This window comes from Carlito syrichta, unplaced genomic scaffold (assembly GCF_000164805.1).
Source record: "Carlito syrichta isolate Samal-C Ts95f unplaced genomic scaffold, Tarsius_syrichta-2.0.1 Scaffold305756, whole genome shotgun sequence".
NCBI lineage: Eukaryota > Metazoa > Chordata > Mammalia > Primates > Tarsiidae > Carlito > Carlito syrichta.
Genome location: NW_007249852.1, coordinates 596801 through 611755, shown reverse-complemented (window position 1 = coordinate 611755; position 14955 = coordinate 596801). Strand labels below are relative to the sequence as shown.

At 38.5% G+C, this 14955-nt stretch overlaps 1 protein-coding gene across 5 annotated transcripts in view; it reads right to left on the bottom strand.

Moving 5' to 3' along the window:
- SPECC1 (sperm antigen with calponin homology and coiled-coil domains 1) overlaps window positions 1-14955 on the bottom strand; it is a 305973-nt gene that overhangs the window by 76122 nt on the left and 214896 nt on the right. For 3 of the 5 annotated variants that reach the window (XM_021714763.1, XM_021714764.1, XM_021714765.1), the window contains 3 exons: window positions 12774-12847; window positions 12178-12383; window positions 7526-7833 (listed from right to left, as the gene is read on the bottom strand). In XM_021714763.1, coding sequence (XP_021570438.1) covers window positions 7812-7833; window positions 12178-12383; window positions 12774-12847 — 302 coding nt within the window. In that variant the 3' untranslated portion in view covers window positions 7526-7811. Of the gene's footprint in view, window positions 1-7525; window positions 7834-12177; window positions 12384-12773; window positions 12848-14955 lie in introns of those variants that run through there. The other 2 variants (XM_008062605.2, XM_008062607.2) reach the window with 1 other exon arrangement.

The window sequence follows — 14955 nt, the reverse complement described above, 5'->3', positions numbered from 1 at the left end:
AGCAGAGACAAACTGCTTCTGGTGCTGGTAACTGCAGTGGTGGTTTTCCAACGGAGCAGGTAGCTTCTTGATTTTAAGGTCCCTGTCCTGGTGGAGGCAGCAGCTCCCGTGGTGGTCCAGTTCTGTATTGAGACTTTGGGAGCTGTTCCTGGAAGCTCAGCCCTCTCAACAATTCTGTAACACACTTAGCACCTTTCTGCCTCAGACAACAAGGGTATAATTCATTATACACAACATACCCTCCTTGCTCTTTAAGAGTACGAAGGGCACTAGTCCTCTAAAATAACACTGCAACTCTGCATGAGGATACACCATCACCCAAATTTTCTGGTATGTTCTATATGTGGTTTCTAAATTCAAGCACAGACTCATGGAAAGTCTTTTGTGATAGATCATCTGACCCAATCCTCTCATGCATGGCTTCCTCATCTAGGGACTTAAGCATGTCATTTAATCTCCCTGTGAATGAGCCAATATAAGAACTCCCAATCAGATTAGTAAATCACCGCTCTTTTCATTATATCATATTGCCACAGCTGTTTTGCAAGATGACTAATTTATGAGAATGGTTCAAACAGAGTATTTCTGGCAGTATATTTTAATAAGGTCAGTGGGAGTTTAAAATATCTATTTACTGATCTTTTTGAAATTAATCTAGCTATTCATAAGCTTCTGTGGTTGAATTGACTTGTCCTTCGTTCGCTAAGCTTTCTTCTGTTGCTCTGTAGTCAACATGAATAAAATAAATTTAAACAGAACTTAAAACACACTGCCCTATACTCTTGACTTTGTAGACCTTTCTTCTGAGTGCAAAAAAAATCAGTAAATTGAGAACTTCTTTGAAGGGAACAATCAGATATCTCAGAAATTATAGGGGCTTGGGTTATTAAAAAATAATTTTTTAAAGGTTTATTGAAAGGAATTGGTTTTCATGTTCCCTTTTATGTTACAAAGCATAAAATCAGGTGGTGAATATGCCAAAAAGAGAATAAAATCAAGTTAAGTCTGAGTAGAAAAAAAAAAAATCTCCTTTGTCTGTCCCAGTCATTCTCAAAAAGGTCATCAACAAGCAACATGGACTACCTTCTCAGTTCATTTAAATGACTCTGTAGTTCCAAAGGGCCTCCAAGCAGATCATTTTAAAGAATTTATCTTCATTTCATTCTTTAATAGTTTAATAAGAATAAAATGGAGACTCTTACAATCTGCTGAGATATCCTTTTCAGTTATCTAAGTTTTTCTGTGATTCAAAATATCAAATGATAAACAGAAAGACTCAGAGTTCATAAAAAAAGCAAGACCACAAAAATCAATTGCCAGTATCCCTGCCTTCAGATATTCAAAGGCAATATTTCAAACAATCAGTCTACTTGCCTAGATCAGTAAGAGTCAGTATGAAAAAACTCTGCATTATTTAAGTAGATTAGATGAATACACACTGTATTATGTAACAGTGGGGTGTGTGTGTGTGTGTGTGTGTGTGTGTGTGTGTCAGAGGGGTTCACAAACAAAGCCTGAATTGAATAACCAAAGAAACAGTTATTGAGAATGCTATTGATTTTATTTGTATGTACTTTAACTGTAAATACATTCCTCATACCTGCCTGTCTGAGAATTGTTTAGGATCAGCTAGGAAACAGCTCTAGCAATAACTGAAGTATTATGTTTCCTCAGTTCCAAGGAAGAAAAAAAGAACTCTATATTCTATAAAGAACATTAAGAAATATTTAAACACATAGTCCAATATATCTTAAATTCATTAAATAAAGAGGAAATTTCAAGGCACCACTATTGGTTAAACATTTGTTCAAGATTAGCTACTACATTTAAGGCTGATGTTGGGTTTTAAAGTCAACCTGTAAAATAAAAATCACACATGTAGTCAAATAAGCCTTGAAAACCCTTTAAACCACCCAAAAGTACAGCTTATATGGTTTTGCAAATACAACTGTATACAAACATACCATCTTTCAATAAGTTTAACACGTTAGTCTTCTCTACAGCATTTCATGGTTTGCTCTTTCTTTAGCTGAATCTCAGATGAAAGAGCTGCTTCATTTTTAGAAACCTCATTCAAAACAACAAAAACAAAGTACGCTCCTAGCATATAAAGCTATTTAATAATAATTAATAATTTCAAGCTGGGCACAGTGACTCACACCTGTAATCTCAACACTTTGGGAGGTGGAGGAGAGGATTGCCCTAGCCCTGTGGTTTGAGATCAGCCTGGGCAACCTCGTCTCTACAATAAATAAAAAAATTAGCCCAGTGTGGTGGTGCGTGCCTGTAGTTCCAGCTACTTGGAACACTGAGGCAGAAGGATCACCTGAGCCCAGCAGGTCGAGGCTGTGGTGACCCTGAGTGTGCCACTACATGCCAGCCTGGGCAACAGAGTAAGACTCCAAATAAAAAATAATAATAATAATTTCAGCAAAATAAATGTGTGTAACTCCACTGCATATGCCAGGCACTGTTACTATGTGTCTTGAAATCATTATCTAATTAAAATTTCCACAAAGTCCCCAAATATTATCCTTTATTTTATAGAAAAATGTGACAAAGGTCATATGGTTTATAAATGGTAACTCTGGGATGCAAATCCAGCTCTGTTTGGCCCTGCATTTTTCACGTTTTCTATACTGTATGAGTGTTCTGTGGGAAGCATACAAGGGTTCTAAAAAAATTGCTGATGGTATTTCTTCTCAAAATTTATCTTAAATATAATTTAGAAAATATTACTAACATTTATTTGTGTTATTATCTTTATGCAATATCTGCTTTTATGAGGTGGCAATCCATACCGAGAATGACAGTGGGAGGCCAGATCACCTGATGCATGAACACACAGCAGGTGGTATACACACCCAAGAACAAGCTGCATTTCCATGGACCACAGCAAGACGCATGTCCCTACTTACTGAATGCTGGTCTGCCTGATATGCGGTATTTAACCACATAAACACATATGTCTGTAATTATTTTTTCCTTTAAAAATTGTATTTAATCTCTCTAATTCATTGCTTTCCTTGTTCTGTTACAGAATAGAGTCTTCAAATGTTGGTGATTTTCTACAGCACTTACTTCATCAAGAAACCACTTTGTGTTGTTGCCTATTTTGATCCCAGCACAGACGAGCTCTTGTACATAATGATTTTTTAAATATTCAAAGGTTAACTCTATTTGAGAAGCATCACATTGCATCACTACTACCTTTACAACTAGCAGAATAATACTTGTAAAGAGAACAGGTCATGTCACCTACATGTTTACACCTGTTAGGACTCTTTCCCAACCAACTGACCAAAGTCCAGCTGCAGGATTTTCATCGTGTTCTACAAGTCCATCTCCTATGTCTATCAAGCTATATGCCCAGCCACCTTACATTTTGTTCCTTTTACATCTTACCTCTGTGCCTTTGATCATTTTATGCCCTTACCCAGAATGGAACTTTCTCAAAATACTTCCTACTTTATGCCCAAAACAAATCTAAAAGAACTCTGTCATCTTACTGTGAGACAGAAATTATGAAGCACTCTGTCTCTGACGTGTCAAACAGTATCTTCTGAATTTCACTCTCAAATATCAATATAAGCATACATACAATAAAAATAGAATAAAATGACAATTTAAACACAAGCATCTTAATCTCCAAGTCTCAACAAAAATAATCAAAGAAACAGTAAATATCTTGTAGTTGGGTATCATCTACAAGACTTAAGCTCTGAAGAATTTCTGCTACATGGAGTAGTTGGTGGGGGTTGGGGGTAATGCATTTCCTTCCAAAGAAAGTGGTGATGTGGAAAACTCACTCTAAAATCCCCCTTACTAGAGGGCCAGTCTGGAGAGGAGCATGAGAAGCCCAGAGAACATGCAGGAAGTTCTTGCAACGGATCGGGGACATGAAGCTTTGACATCCAAGGATATCAGAAATGAGTTATCCCAGGCACAAAAGTGCTTAAACGATAAGGGGCAGGTCAGGAAGAACCCCAGTTTTTACCTAAATGCTCAATGGGACAAGCAAAAGTAGACCCAGAAAGCTGGCTTTGCACTCCAGTTTCATCAGAGAAGAAAGTGGACACACAGATGAGTTTTCCCATACTAGGCACCTACTCCTTTTATTTGAGCTTCTGTATCTCCCAGTATGTAATATGAATCTACTTTAAAGAATCTTCTAGTTTGAAATATGAGAAGAAGATTCCAAGTATCATCAGGCAAAGTGAGTGGATCTAAGCAAAACTACAGACACTGACCTTGGGCAAATGTAGAACCCTGACACACTTTGCTGTTTAAGCAAGAATAAGTGATGAGCAAAAATATGCCCTGATCTATGAAAATATCTCATAATATAAAATGAAGAGAATAACTGCACCAAGAGAGAATAGACATTTGTAAATTTATGACAAGAGACAGTTAGACACACTTGGTAGCATCTATAATAAAATTCATATAACAAGAAAAAAATGAAAGATGACAATTTCAAATAAAAGAATGAGTTTAAAAATAGCATAAGCTTTCTAATAATCATATTAAAATATTTTAAAGGAGAACTAACTCAAAAGAAAAAGAAAGGAGGACATATTTAGGGAAGGCCTCTCTGAATATAGATGAAATGGACAATGTAAAGTTGGGATTTCAATTTAGTGGACAAAGGATGGCTGGTAATAAATGGTGCTGGTATGACTGGCTATCCATCTGAAAGGAGAATCACACCTCACATCAGATTAAATAACAAAAGGCAGAACAAACATTTGAGTATGTGCATGTGCAAAATAAATGAAAAAAAATATTTTTTTGAGTCTGAGTCTCATTCTGTTGCCCAGGCTGGAGTGCAGTGGCACACTCATGGCTACTTCAGCCGCTACCTGTTGGGCTCAGGTGATCCTTCTGCCTCAGCCTTCCAAATAGCTGGAAACACAGGCACATATAACCATGCCCGGCTAATTTTTTGATTTACTGTGGAGACAAGGTATCGCCAAGTTGCCCAGGTAATAGATGAAAAAATTTAATAACCTATGTGTATAAGACTGGGGAGGGAAAATCGTAAACAAACAAAAAACCCCAGAAACAGTAAAGGAAAACACTAACAGTTTACATTACATAAAAATATTAAGATTTCCATAATAAAGATGATAAAGCCAAAGGCCTTACATACTGAAGATAAAAACACATCTCTAATAAAATACTGACTTACAAACTGGTAAGAAAAAAACAATCAGCTCAGTGAAAAAAGAGGCAAAAGTGCAAAACTAGCAATTCTTAGAAGAGAAAATGTAAGTAGTTAGTAAACATAAAAATATGCTCATAGTCATACCACTGCATTCAGTGCAAGACCTTCTAAAACAAACAAACAAATAAGTAAATATTCAGATAAAGTGCTAATAACATAGTCTTTTTTCTTATCCTATTGGCAAAAATAAGATTAATGCTGTCCACAGCTGCTAAGGCTATGTAGAAGTTGGTGCTCTCATCAAGTATAAAATGTCACAACTCTTAGGTAAGTAATCTGGCATTATCTATTAAAATAAAAATGTGCATATTCTCTAATGCAGCAATCATATTTTTTCAAACCCATTCTATAAAAATAAAGCCACAACTACATAAGACTATATGAATATGGACAATTATTACAGCATTATTTGCAAAGAAATAAAAATTAGAAAATATTTGATGTGCACTAGTAAGACTGTATTTTAAGATTATAGAGCACATCCATTTTGTGGAATACCAAGCAGTTATGAAAATGGGTTAAATTTGTATATAGTGACCTGGAAACATGCCCAAAATACATCAAGTAAAAAGTAAAGGTGCAGAGTACTCTATAGAATATAATCTCACTTTTATTTAAAAAATATAAAAGTGAATCCTGTATTTATTTGTAAATTAAAAAAAAATACAAACTCTTAATAACACTGAATACCTTACAGGGTGGTATTGAAGGGACAGAAATATTAATATTCTTCTTTGTACATCTCCATTTTGTTACCCGTATACCTAAATATTACTTCAAAGTTAAGAAAAAGCCCAATATGCCATCAACTTGTTTTAAAATTTCCACAAGACAAATCTAGACTTCAAAGTCCAAATATTATATTTTTTGATACCCCAGATTTTTGTTTAAAAATTAATTTATGCAAAATTAATGTTTCTGATTTATGCTCTCTTTTTCTAATAATGAAATCATTCATATTCCATGTCAACCTCCTACTTACAACAATTTATATTTAAGGTCCAGCTTGCTTCTGTTTCAAATTCTAGGTATTTGGCATGGTTTTAAAGTTCTAAAACTATATTCATGAAAACATTATATCCAGAAAACTATGTAAAGGCCCCTGCAGAAATGCGGCCAGGGATTAAAAATCAAGCAACAGACTCTTCTATATAATAATATATTTATTTAGCACTTACAAACACTTACAGATAAAAATATTCAACAGTACCTGAAGTAGAGACAGATCAAAATAAGGGGTACAAATACAGCCGTGACTTTTAAGTTGAGGTTGCATTTTTTCTTACTGTTGTTTATATTTGAAAACATCCAGCAAATGAATTTTAAATCATTCTAAGAACTCTCAATCCAAGGTAAAGCGCTCCCAGAATATAGATTTCAGTCCTACTATGACAATTCTAGCAAGTGCCTAAATTATTTTTATAGAGAAGACATCAGCATCTCTTCTTTCTCAGACCAAGTTAAAATTGTCTAGTGATTCTGTGCTCTCCAGATTGACAGTATGAAACATTTCTTCCTGAGTTTAAAGAGCAATCCCGTTCCTAGTTTAATTTTTTTTAGACAATAACTCTTGTCATGTTCTTTGGATAATGCAGTTAACAACCCTATGCTGTATATATTGTAAACTAGTTTCTCACATGAGAATTGCAGAAAGTTTTTGCCTGATGGAGGTTGTTGAATTGGTTACCTTTCTTTACAAACGTATGTATTTCCAAAAGGATAAACTCACACTTTGGATCACTCTGAATTATATACTTCTGCATTAAGTCTTTAAGTTTCCATGGTAAGTTTTATTCATGAGGCTTTTGTTGTAATTGTCATTCATTAGTTTTAATTGGATTTCAACTGGCATTGTCACCATGCACACTTATCTGGTTTAACTATATCCTTTATGATCAACCAAGCACTTATTTATGTTTAGCCCCACAAAGGTCCTGGAAATCAAACCAAAGCTTAGTGGCAGCTTGCTGCAGATGAGGTAATGAAGTCAGACCCCAGCTTGAAAAGGCTCAATCAAGACTTCATATAAGGAAGCAGAATTTTCTAACTTCTTCGGGATAATATATCATGCAGACGGCTTCCTATTTTGCCTTAAGTAGTATGAATTCCAAGATTATCAGATACCATATCAAAAAGGTAGAAATAAACGCTAAAAGGTAGAGCAACAGCATGAGCTGTGTTCTCAGCAGTCAGATTTGCTATGTCACTGCCCTCTCTGAAAACTAGTTGCACATACATTTTTTTCACAATTTTTTATACTTTGTTTTTCACATTTTTTTGTACTTTGTTTTTCAGAGCAACTTCATTTTATTCTCCCATTAAAAGACTGCTGAATCTTCTGGGAAAAAATAATAAAGAAGGAAGGATCATCTTTGATCATGCAGTGAGTTGATTCCAAAATGTAGAAAAAAAGTAAAGAGATGCAATTGCAATGACTGTGTGAAACAATGAATGTTACAAGGAGGCAACTGGACTCTCTATAAAGAGGCAATTCTCCTCTACATATTCCCCCTTTCATATAGAAATGGCTGTAGTTTCCAGTCATGGCAAGGGCTGGGCTGTCTTTCTTCCACCAAGTGCTCTGCTAGCTGACAGAGACCATGGAGCTGTGAAAATAGAAATGGGAGGGAGAGGCTGGTAAAGGAGTTACTTAAGGCAACACAATCTTAGTTTACAAACACAAGAATTAACAGCTTACACTGTCCCACAGGGAAAAGTTAGTCTCCAGAATAAGGTCCATATGATTTAATTTCTACCACTCCAATTTTTTGGAAATCAAAGGTTTTCAGACAGAGAACGTGCCAAAGACCTCAAATGCCTTTACTAGGCTCCTTCTGCCAGAACTTCTCCAACAAAGAACCATGCTGGTGAAGTAGAAATGTCTAGGGTGAACAACACAGGCCTCTCTGTAATTTATAGAGAGGCTCATGCTTCCCTCTACTTGACTCTTAAGGCCCTCCCCCCAAAAATATATATTTCTTTTATTACAGTCTAAAAATCCTAAAGGCTAAAGAGAAGCTTATGCTATGTCCACACTTTTCAAAGCAAATTTATAAAGATGGGAGTCAGGGAGCAGGGAGGGAGGCATAGCTCTTTAGAATTAAAGACTATGAATCTAATGTCATAAATGTACATTTAAACTATGAAAAAAAGTATTCTGTAAGTGAATGGATTATGCTTGCTGAAGCAAGAGGATATGAGAGGACCAGTTTCTACACTGAGGGCCAGAGGTCCAACAGTCATAGTTGCTAATGTGAGGTCCTTGCAGAAACTGCTTAGGATTCCCTAGGAGAGCTGGCTTCCCCCACCCAGACCAGGGATTCAGTACCAGAGCATCTGCAGCAAGAGAACTGGAAAAGATATCTTGGTGACCCAAGAATCTAAACCTCCAATTTCCACACTTCCTTTCTCAGTGGCAGTTACACAACACTTGCTGAGCAGCTGCGAACCATTAGAGCTATCAGAACAACACAAAGGGTGGCACAGGCACAGGCACTGACGTTAGGGCTGATACAGATGTGCACACACGAAGTTAAAGCCAATTCCAGCAAAGTCTGCACGTGAAGTGCCGCCATGCTGCTCACTTCTGAGGGGTGACCACGCAGGAACTGGTGCTACAGGTTGAACATATCTGAACTGCAGACATTCTACTTTAGAAACTGACAGAGTTAATCAGGCACAGATGTTAAGTGTTTTTAGTGATTTTTTAAAGATATTTTCCATGAATGCTTATTGGTGTAGTACAATGAACACAGTAAGAATTAGATAAGTCACTCTAAAAAGTAATGGCATTTATTGTTTCAGAACAAGAGAAGTAAATGCAGAGGTCTTTCCCTACTTCTGTTTGAGAAACCTGTGTCAGGTACTGCTTATCAACCCACAAAATCTTTCATTAGAAAGGCTGTATGTGGTCCATCAAACCAATGCATCAAGCTGTGGTTCTCTGTATCTGTCCTGGTCCAGGCCTCAACTTTTCAGGAAAAATATCTGATGTTTCCATTTCAATGACAGTTTTCATTTCAAAGCTTTTCTCTTCATTGTTCAAAACTGGAAGGAGCCAGAGTTGAGGAAGTTATTTACTATCCTTTCATCTGTTAATTTATATGTGCCTAGTGATATGGATCAATTTCAGATCCCTAAAAAACACATCATCAGCTTGTTCAAATTTCTGGAAGACAAAGAGCAGGACACAAGATATAACTAAGATATGGAGATGTCATTGTGTCAAAGAGGTTCAAAGGATTGCACCAGAAATATGCTAAGGCTGGCAATCGAGTTTCTGAGTCTTCCACTAGGGAAAGGTCAGCTGACCAACTAGTCTCAGAGAACAGCAGAGCTTGAAGGTTCTTGAAAACTACCCACTCTCATCTCCTCATTTAACAGAGGAAGGAGGTAGGGCTGGGAAGCAGACATTGCTGGTTGGCTGCAAAGTCGTGTATCTTACACATATCTTAACATTAGTTATTCTGATTCAAATAAAAAATATCTTCGAAAACATAACAGGACTGAAGATCACTAATGAATTAAATAATATTCTACGTTGTTTTGTCTACTGGATTCTGGGTAATAAATGCTAATTTGTATTCCTACCCAGACACTTCATTTGCCCAACTATCATACTGACTATAACAATCCCCTCCAATGTCCACATGAGCAAAATGAGAATAAGAACCAGTTACTCCCGTGTCATGATGAAGGTGCTGTTTGGACGCTCTTACCTTCTCTCAGCTGTACTTGGAGGACCTCATCAGAGAATGTTCTGCAAGTTCTTTGGTTGTGGCTGAACCAATAATGACTTTTGAGTTCTCATTAGATGACTGTCAAAGTTCACTCAAGTTTCAGTTAAGAACTCATTCAGCCAAGATGGAAACACTAGGTGGCTTCCGGAGCTTTGAGGACCTGAGTTGGTTTCAATTCTTGCCCATGTGGTACTTTCAGGAAGTGGTTGAGCCATCGGCGAGTAACTGTCAAACAGTCAACTCTTTACAGGGGGCAGCTTGCCAGAGAAGTGCAAAATCAGACAAGAAACTATTACTGGCAGTTGTCTGACGTCCTGCCAAATGCAATGACAGGCAAGAAACATTCTGATACCTAATTTCAGTAGTATGCTATGTTCTCATTGGTGTCAGCTCAAAAATTTTGAAATATTTTGTGATAAGGGATTAAACTGTTAGATGGGGGAGACAGTTTTGAAAATTACTGGAAAATCAAAAAAGAAATATTCTGTGCTTTAAAAAAAATGATCTTAAGGCTGAAAACACGTAGGATACAGCTCAGGGAGTCCCATACTGCCAGAATACATGCAGAGATTTTCTTCACTATCAGGGTTTAAGTTGTATGGTCTGGCCTGTATCTTAGAATATAAGTAAGGAATGTAACACCTCATACAATAACCTCTTTAGGGCCACCATGGAAACTCAGGACTTGTCTTTTACCACTTATCGTTAAAATGTATCTGTGAGGCAATACAAGTTATGACTTGGTTCCTCTTCCTCAGACATACAATATGGAAGCAAGACAAAGAGACAAATAAAAGCAGACACAGAAGCAAACTAGAAATATCTCACAATCATTTCAACAAGAAACACTATCAAGTCTAGTTTTCCTATTCTCCTTCTACTTTCACTTAAAATTCATATCCTTTGGTGGCCAGAAGGTAGAGGTGATGACTTTAAAATAATGATCTTGTTGGGCATGCCTTTAGTCCCAGCTACTCAGGAAGCTGAGTCAGGAGTGCTGCTTGGACCCTGAAGTTCAAATCCAGCCTGGGCAACATAGTGAAACTTCATCTCTAACATTAAATAACTAAATAAAATAATAATCTTGATTTTGATTTTTCAAGAGTAAACTGTGGAACTGGCTTCATGTCTGATCTTAATCCTTCTCTAGAGACCATTTTATATAAAAGCTACAAACAAAGAAATGAGGAACTGGAGCAGGATTGACAGAAGAATCAAAAGAAAATTATGGAAAGAAATCTATTCTTTCCAATGTCATGAAGTTCGTGAAAACAGAACATCAGAACCGAAGGCTCTGGAGCAAGCTAATGACTGTGGAAAACACATACAAATCAAGGCAAATTGTACATATCAACATTCAGAACCCACTCAATTTGATTTTAAAAAGACTATACTTGAGAGACATCTGAAAAATTCAAAATAATGTATCCAACAATCTCAAAGCTAAGGACACTGATTGTTGACTGGAGAAATATAACAATGCATTAGTCAAAACCTAAAATACAGTTTGAAATTTTGTCTGTAAACCATTTAAATTTTAAATAATAATTAACTTTTAGCTCACCTTGAGAATACTTTCCTTCTAAAGGTCACTGTTAAACAGCACTTTCTGGGCTGATACATTGTGTGGTTCTCCCCCTCAAGACCAGAAGGGAATGTCACACATCAGCCAGATGTATTTTCCACCCTCATTCTTTTTTAATAAAGTGGGTTATGTCAAGGCCTTTTTGAAATAGCCCATGGGTGTTGCCAATAAGGAAGCACACCCCTAGGCCAGGAGGAATGAGTCCTCATCTGGTGGCATTCCCTTCAGGAGTGAGTCCAGCTTTCCCCACCATATGGGACTGACCTAAGCAAGGTGTCGTATTAGTATTTATTAGTGTGCACTCCCTACACTAACAAATACTAAGATCTAAGGAGCATCTTAGACATGACTTCTATTCTTTAAACCCAGGAGGATACTTGGCTCGAACTTTCCCTACATACACAAGTGAAGAGTTTTGCATCACCTTATGCTAGAGAATGGCAGTGACTGAGCACTGATGGAATGTTCCTAGTGGTGTAGTAGTGTAGTGGTGGTAGAGTGATCCTAGAAAAGAAATAAAAGAATCGGGCACAGAGAGACATAAAGCACCTCATCCCCCCTCTGAAGCCCCATGCACATCGCATAAGTGAGAAGCCAAGCGCTATATGGGTGCCCGTCAGACTCACGGAGGGGTGGCTCTGCTCGTGACCAACCTGCCGTGGCCCTGCATATCCCCCAGCTCCTTCTGCAGCCGGGCGTTCTTCTCCTCTTCCTCCAGCAGCCTCCTCTTCACAGTGCGCAGCTCCTGCTGGGCCTCGCATTTGATGTCATTGGCCACCACCACTGCAGTCTGCAGGTCTGCTTGGAACCGCCTCCATTCCTCAGTTTCCTCCTGAAAACACCAGAAGGCACCTGTGCATCAGATGCCTGCCAGGGCCGGTGTCTGGGCAGGGGCTATGGAAGCCCCACATCAGTCACCAAGAAAGAATGGCCAAGCAGTACTCAGTGAGTCCCTGTTTTCATGGAAACTTACTAGTAGGAAAAGGCATATGTGAGAATTACACCTTCACATTGCCAAAGGTCTCCATCCTAACACTGAATGACTGCTTTGATGTTACTTCCTGCCAAAAAGGACCTTATGGTTCCAGGACCTATGCCACGGAGATGCTCCATGAAAAAGCAGGATGGAGACAGTAATCCAGGCCTAGTGAGGGATAATTTCCAGAAATACCGAAAGATGATGGTTGAAGGCCCCCATTTATCATTAGAGCCCACACCTCACCTTTATCTGCTTGGTCAGAGTCTTTAACTGCCTCTCCAGGTCTGACTTCTGTTCTTCCAGCTTCATCACGTTACCTAGAAGTAAGCAAATCAGACAGGTGTGGGAAAGTTGTGAGACTTTTGAGGGAAAATAAGCTAGGTAGCAAACAAGGCTTTCCAGTCCATCCATTCTATGATAAATTCAATTTTTAGCACCCAGCAAAGTGGGAACTGGAAGTGGGAAGTTTCTCCAAGACAGAAAATGAGATGCTTTGGAAAATAAGCAGTGCATGTTGAGGTTACAGCCTCAGCAGACAGGCTACACAACTGTGCAGTGCCATGGGAAGAAGCCTCTGTAGCTATTCACACTTACACACTGAGCCTGTGCCTCCCGACACTCACACACAGTCGTCCTGACCATCCTTTATCACTGTGAGGCAGAGGGCTTTCATATAATAGAAGCTGTGACTTGTAAACCAGTTCCCAGAGCCACGGCTCTTCATCATAGTTAAACCTCACAATCACTTGTGAAGCTTTTCAAAAGCACGAATGTCTAGCCCAAGACTCTAAACCCACAGAACCAGAATCTCCAAGGGGAGGCAGAATCTGGGTGTGTGCGCATTTAACAGCTTCACTGGTGGCATGACCACCTCTCTCTACTTAAAAGCATCTTTAGTCCTTCATTCTCTCTGTCTCCAGTTCCATATCGCTATTGGGATCATTTAAATTTAAATCTGACCATGTCAAACACCGAGTTAAAATTCCTCAACGGAAGCCGGGCTCGGTGGCTCAGCCTGTAATCCCGCGCCTTTGGGAGACTGAGGTGAGTGGATTGCCTGAGCCCGCGGGTTCGAGACCCACCTGGGCAACTTGGCGAGACCTCATCTCTACAATAAATAAAAAATTAGCTGGGCGTGGTAGCACGCGCCTGTAATTCCAGCTACCCGGAAGGCTGAGGTGGAAGGATCACTGGTGGAGCCCTGTGGGTCGAGGCTGTGGTGGCCGGGAGCGGCCACTGCACTCCAGTCTGGGTGATGGAGTGAAACACCAACTCAAAAAAAAAAAAAAAAAAAATTCCTCAACGGTTCCTCATGCTCTAATATAGAGCAGCAGTTGTCTATTAAGAATAAGAATCAGAATTACCAGACAAGGCTTAAAAAGAGACTTATGGGCAAGTCCTACTCCAGCATTTCTAGTTCTGCACAGGAGGCCTGAGAGTTTGTGTTTGGGGACAATGATGTGGAGGAAGAACACACTCCTTAACTGCGTTTTTATTTTTCAGCCCACTTTTCTCAAGGATCTTATGGGAAGGAGTAATTGGTCTAGGGCTAGATTTGTTTGTCTCTGGGTCTCCTAGCAAAATGATATCGCCATAACACTTTAATATCCTCAACAGAAGCTTAAAAGTTTTTCAAAAAATAGTCTGAGTTATTTTCAATCTTGGAAATATGATGATATAGCCACAGGGGGTGGGCCTGAAATCTGCTCTGGACATTAATTATACACTGGTTTTCTTGGTGTGTCTGTGCTGACTTTTAGGGATTTAGGGACAATACAACCATATTCTCAACAGCAATATATCACAAAAACAAAAACAAAACAGAACTTGTCTTCTTTGACTTTTCTCCTTTCAAGCATGGTGCTTTGTTTGAGAAATACACTGACGACAGTGTTGTGGTTCGAGAACTGCCTGGATGACATCAATACAGATGACAAGGCTCTGCAGTTCCAGTGGCATGTCTTGTCTAAGGAGGAATGGAGCAGGCACTGTCAACTCTCATGCCAACCAATTAACCCAGGTCTAGAATAGTTAATTCTCATTATTCGTTATATAAGTGGCATAAAGTTGCCAAGAACACTGAATTATAGCAAATACTGAACCATGCTCCTAGGAGAAATAAAAGGTTAGGTTCCTCTGATCACAACATTTTCATCAACCTAAATGCCATTTTTGTCATCTAGGTTCATCTGTCAATGTTCCTATAAAACAAGCCAGTCTTACCAGTGTTAGCAATCTGCTCTTCTGAAGTCCTTTTTCCTGTATAATACTGAGCAAGTATTTTATTTTATTATTTTATTTTTTTATTTTTTGAGTTGGAGTCTCACTCGGTTGCCCAGACTGGAGTGCAGTGGCCACTTCCGGCCACCGCAGCCTCGACCTGCTGGGCTCCGGTGATCCTTCCGCCTCAGCCTTCTAAAGTAGC